At 32.7% G+C, this 6,147-nt stretch overlaps 1 protein-coding gene across 1 annotated transcript; it reads left to right on the top strand.

The window, feature by feature from the left end:
• The first annotated feature begins 3,433 nt into the window (after positions 1–3,433).
• On the top strand, positions 3,434–4,617 carry LOC144842079 (uncharacterized). The gene is made up of 2 exons (XM_078698440.1): positions 3,434–3,644; positions 3,705–4,617. Exons 1-2 carry the CDS (start codon positions 3,508–3,510, stop codon positions 4,348–4,350), a joined length of 783 nt encoding a protein of 260 aa, XP_078554566.1. The 5' UTR covers positions 3,434–3,507; the 3' UTR covers positions 4,351–4,617.
• The last annotated feature ends 1,530 nt before the right edge of the window (positions 4,618–6,147 follow it).

Here is a 6,147-nt window from a genome sequence, read left to right as displayed (position 1 = left end):
GTTCATTATAGTGAAATGATTAAAAATGTAAGACAGCGTCTTCCAGAAACACATCTGGTCCTATCTACAACATGTCCTCGTAATGACAACTCAGAACATCAACAACGTGTTGAGAAATTTAACTCAAACATCAGAGAGCTATCAATGTCTACAGCTAATTGCAAACTGCTCGACAATGATGAATCATTTAAACTTCGCAATGGGACAACGGTAAAGAGAAATCTATGTAGTGATGGCCTTCATCTGTCAAAAGAAGGGACGCGAGTATTGCTACACAGTATTAATGCGGTTCACAAGATCATTCCGTCTCGTCCAATACGTCGCAGCCAATCACCAACCCCAAAACAACAACAGTACACCAGTCCACGCGCTTTTAGTCCAACATCAAGAGGAACGTTCAACCGTAGTAAGAAGTCTTATGAAACCCACGACCACATGAACAACCGACCTAAGCAACGAGCCCATCACAACCACAAAGGCCACGCGCGTCTAAGAACATTTGAGTGTTTAAAATGTGGATTAACAAATCATCAAACCAGAGACTGTTTTTATACTCATCCAATTCGATGTGCTATTTGTGGTGAGTATGGACACAAAGCATACCTTTGTCGTACACAAGATCACAAACACGTCCACTTCAACAATCGTGAAGCATAGGACAACGGCAACAGCAATGTAAGCACTAACAATAAATTCACTGTCCTATTAGACGAAGCAGAACATTTAGAGAACAATGACAATTATTTCCCTACAAATACTACATCAGCATCTACGACTGGAAGCATTTTTAAACGTCACAGACGTGGTCATGGTAAAAGAAACAAGAATAAGACTGGTAAGAATATTACAAATCATGGCAAATGTCTTTTAAATATTGGTTTCAACAATGTAAATCGATTACGCTCTAAAGTTCCAGAAATTTTAAGATTAATGAATTCGGAAAATATACACATATTTGGAGTTGTAGAAACTTTTTTAAAAGGTGAATTAACTGATGATATTAATGGGTTCCAATGGATAGGTAAAAACAGAAGTTCAAAGGGGGGTGGTGGAATTGGTGCATTTATATCAAAAAATGTTAAGATTATTGATGACAATGTTTTGAACTCGCGAGATGATACATATGAAAGATTATGGTTCAAAATCTCTCCTGGTGAAAATCAAATTTATATAGCCGTTGCATATTTTCCTGTTGAGGGAGTAGATAATGATTTATGTGATGAATTATATAACCAATTGCTTGCTGATATAATTTGTATCGAGAATGATCATGGGGACACCGATCCCCAAATCATAATAATGTCTGATATGAATGCTAGGATAGGTAAAGAAATCCCTTATGGCGATCCAGTTCTAAACTCAAATGGCGAGCGTCTTTTAAATTTTCGTAACGACACATGTTTAAATATTCTTAATTGTACTCGGAAGTGTGTAGGTAAATTCACATGGTTTAGAAACAATTTCCAAAGTACTATCGATTATATGCTTTGTTCTGATAATTTAGTTGATTCTGTTCAAGAATTTTTAATTGATGAAGATCGAATAATGGGTCTGGGGAGTGACCATAATGTTTTATTATTAAAATTATCTGTAAAAGGTGTTGGTAAAGTATACGTTAATCGTAATACCAGATATAGCTGGGACTTTAAACAAGGGCAAGATTTTGAATTATTTCATGGTAAAATAGACGAAAAGTTTAAAGATTGGAATGCCGATTCATACCATGATGTTGACATGCTTTGGGAATCATGGAAACAAAATTTAATTGAAGCGGCCCGCGAAGGAATTGGTGTACGTAAACAAAAAAATGGTAATAAATGCAATGCTTGGTTTGACAAGGAAGTCGAAACTGCTATAAAACAAAGAAGAGATGCAGCTCGTCTTCATAGAAAATGGGCAAAGAATAAAAGTAATTTAGATGAAGGGGAAAAGCTATGGCAAAGCTATCTTGATAAGAAAAATCATACAAAGAATCTAATTAGAAATAAGATTACTGAAATGCAAGTAAATAGGTCGATTGATATTGCCAACAAGGGTGGTCGTAATTGCCGTGACTTTTGGAAAGTGCTTAAAGGAAATACGCGAAAAAATGACACTGTACAATGCCTAAAAATACCGGGCACTAATGAAATAACTTGTGACCGAAATAAAATGAACTATACCGTCTTAGAGTATTGGAGAACACTAGGAAAGATGAATAGAAATTTAAATTCCGAGTATGATAAAGATTATATAGAGACTGTCAATTTCGTTAATAACCTTAAAATAAATAATGACTGTAGGCAAAATGTTGAGGATAGCACTAAATCAATCGTTGACATTAAACTCACAGTAGATATAGTGAAATCTGCTATCTACCAATCAAAAAACAACAAATCTGCTGGTTCTGACAATATATCTAATGAATTACTTAAAAACGGTGGGACGATTTTAAATAGATTAATTTTATCACTATTCAAAAAAATTGTGAGTCTTGAAAAAGTACCGTCGGAATGGAATAGTAGCATTGTTGTACCAATATATAAAAAGGGTGATAGAAGGGACCTAAATAACTTTAGAGGAATATCTTTAACATCTTGCGTTTCTAAAATATTCAATAGAGTTGTACATTACACAGTTTCCGACTTCTTAGAAGAAAACAATACCCTTTCAGAAGTTCAGGGAGGGTTTAGACCCCACCGAAGATGTGAAGACCACATTTTCACTCTTAAAAACATTGCTAGTTGCCGACTTGCTGAAGGCAAGAAGACTTACTTAGCATTCCTTGACATAAAAAAAGCATTTGATAGCGTATGGAGAGATGGATTGCTAATGGCAATATGGAATATTGGAATTCGTGGTAGATTATGGAATATTATAAGTAGCTTGTACGACAATGTTAAGGGGCAAGTAAGATTTGGTGACATTGAAACACAGTCTTTTGATATAGAAGAAGGTGTTAAGCAAGGGTGTGTCCTTTCCCCAACCCTGTTTTGCATAATAATGAACGAACTCACTAAATTATTACGAGAACACGCGTTAGGTGTGCGCATACACGATATCTGCCTTGGTAGCCTTTTTTGGGCCGACGATATCGTACTTTTAGCAGATAGCGAAAAAGAACTCAATAAAATGTTAGATTTAGTATCCTTATTTGCTAAAAAATGGAAATTTAATTTTAATAGTGAAAAGTCAAATGTTTTGATAATAGGCCAGAATTTGAATAGCGAAAAACTTTGGAAATTGGGGGATACTTTTATATCTGAAGTTGAAACATATAAGTATCTTGGTGTATATATTTCTAGAAATCTAAAAGACAATTTCCACATCAATCAAGTTATTAAAAAGGGCAATAGGATCATTGCATACATTAAATCCATTATAGATAGACTCAACAATTTTGATCGTGTTGTATATGGAGATATCCTTTGGAGAAGTATCGGCCTCCCGACTATTAACTATGCTTGTGCTGTATGTGTTAATACAAATACTAAAGACATACAAAGGATTGAGTCTCTTCAATTACAAATGGCGCGAACAATTCTTAAAGCGAGTAGAAGCACTGCAAAAGAGGCACTTTATGGCGATCTAGGTTGGCAACCAATTAAAGTAACTCAGGATATTTTTAAAGCAAAATATATAAGAAATGTTATGTGTATGGAAATGTATCGTTGGCCAAAACTTATATTAAATACAATTATTAGACATAAGAATTTTAATTCAAGGTACCAATTTATTAATGAATTTGAAAAAACTTGTGATTATCTTAAGTTCGATTTCAATGCCATTCTTAATGATATATGTACAGGTACTGATATTGATATAAACTGGGTCAAGCCATTTGAAAATACAATTAAACAATCGTATTCTACTTTTTGGAAACAAGAAGTATTAAGAAAATCATCTTTGCTTGATTACTCTTTGATAAAAGAGTCACCTGGCCTAGAACCTTACCTACTGGATAAAACAGATTTTTATGGCTCAAGTTTAAAATTTAAACTTCGTTCAAACACTTTACCACTTGGAAAAATTACAAATAAGTGGAACATTGATAATATAAATGACAAGTGTAAGGTTTGTGGGTCAGGTGAAGAAGATGTTAAGCATTTCCTGTTTATTTGTAATAAGTTACATTGTATTAGAATGGAAGAATTACAAACACTTCAACGTAAACTCATTGCAATAAATTGTGTAGATACTTGGGTAAATTTTATTTCTAGTGACCTATCTATAAAGGTTCAATATGTCCTAGGAAGCACGTTATTCCATAAAAATAACTCTCACGACATTTATGCTGTATTTGACAGTTATTGTAAAATGTACACAAGCCGTGCTTGGAAATTAAGAAATGCAATTGTATTACAATTTTGAACTGTTTTATTTTAAAAAAGTGTTTTCTTTTCCATTGCTGTTGCAAAATTAGTAGTTGTATTAGTGTAGTTTTAGTTTGTAAATAAGTTTTGTAATAGCGTCGAGTCAAATTTTATGTCATTATCTCAAATATGTTTTATTTTCGTTTCAGTTTTTATTTTTCATTGTTTTTGTATTGAATTTTGTAATTGGTATGGACGCACCATCTACACATGTGTGCCACTGTTAAAAAAGTGTTGTTCCAAATAAATATTATTATTATTATTATTATTTGATTTTTACAGCAGCAATGCGAAGTTTATACCGTAGGATGTACATAGTGATACGAGACACTATGAACTTCAAAGGGCGCCGCATACGTCGAGTAGGGATACGGAAAGTTATTCTATAGGAAATAGAATATATAAATAGAACAATATGATTGTAAACTTAAGATTTAATACGAATTAACATATAAAATGTAACGTTATCTTGAAGTGCAAATTAATCATATGTTTATGCTTTTATGCAACCTGGAATTTGTTAGGTACCAGACTATCTACCATATTCTTGTTTAATGTTTTTATTTTATTACAAATCAACTGAACTTTGTGTATATTATTTAGGCCTACATTTAATTGTTTATCTGTGGACAGAGATAGAGAAATTAATACCTAGCTTTAGAAACACTTCTTCATCAGAGGTCATAAATATGTTCTGATAAAAATAATAAAATTTCTACTATAGAGTAATGATTTTTAATTATTATATTTAATAATCTATTATAGTTTATATCTATATTATAAAATGTTTTGGGTAATAAAAGAGAATAGTAGGCATGTGTAATCAATTAATCAATAAGGGTGGATGTATACAGACTAAAGAAGACTTGATTTAATAGATATTATACATGCCACATTCAATATAATTATGATAATATACTTTGCAGTTTCAAAACATTTTATAAAACATAGTTAATAACAAACTAGTGTACATTCACTTCTACTGAAAATTATTTGGCACCATGTTAAATTAGTTCAAGAAGTAAGGCCGAACAGCAACAACAAAAACAACCAAGCGTTTACACTCAGCATGGCCTATTCCCGCGTACTAATCTACGCCCGGTAAATTAAGTAATGTTTTTATGATATAAATTAGTATAAAATACAATGTTATATTTGATTAAAATTTATTTTTTTTACCAGAAACAAGTTAAATACAGAAATATTATTATTAAACTATCCTTCGTGAAAACGCGTAAACAAAAACAACACGACCAGTAGCGCCGGGTTGATGAAGCGAACTGTTTATTCGGCAGTTTTTTACTAAATAAATTGCAATTAAATATCCAAACAACATTTAACATGATGTTGGCATGTAGTTGAAAACATTTGTTATCATGAAAACACTACCAGGTTTAGATTAGTGTGACCGTCACAAAAAGTTGTATACATCCCGACTTATGGTGGCGGCCTACCGCATGGACAATAACTGTTACAGGGAAAACCGCGGATTACTCGTTTAATCTTTGCTACACAACTAACTGGCTACCACCAAAACATGACATTCACACAACTTGATGACGATGGCTTAGGCGCTTCCTTTTGTGCGTGTGCAGCTAGTGACTATGATTTTATATTTTCTTCATGCGTTGTGTTTGTTTAATTTGTTAAAATGTATCTTTTGCCTGAATAAATAATAATAATAAATAGTGGAGCACCCTCTATACCTCCTGTACTTTTCTGTACGAGACTTGATGCTTTACTTTAGTAAAGATTTAGTTATAACTATATTGTTAACTATATTGCTTCAATAATC

This window comes from Antedon bifida, chromosome 5 (genome assembly GCF_963402885.1).
Source record: "Antedon bifida chromosome 5, ecAntBifi1.1, whole genome shotgun sequence".
NCBI classification, from domain to species: Eukaryota; Metazoa; Echinodermata; class Crinoidea; order Comatulida; family Antedonidae; genus Antedon; species Antedon bifida.
The sequence above is the reverse complement of the archived record's forward strand: the minus strand, read 5'-3'. Positions and strand labels throughout refer to the sequence as shown.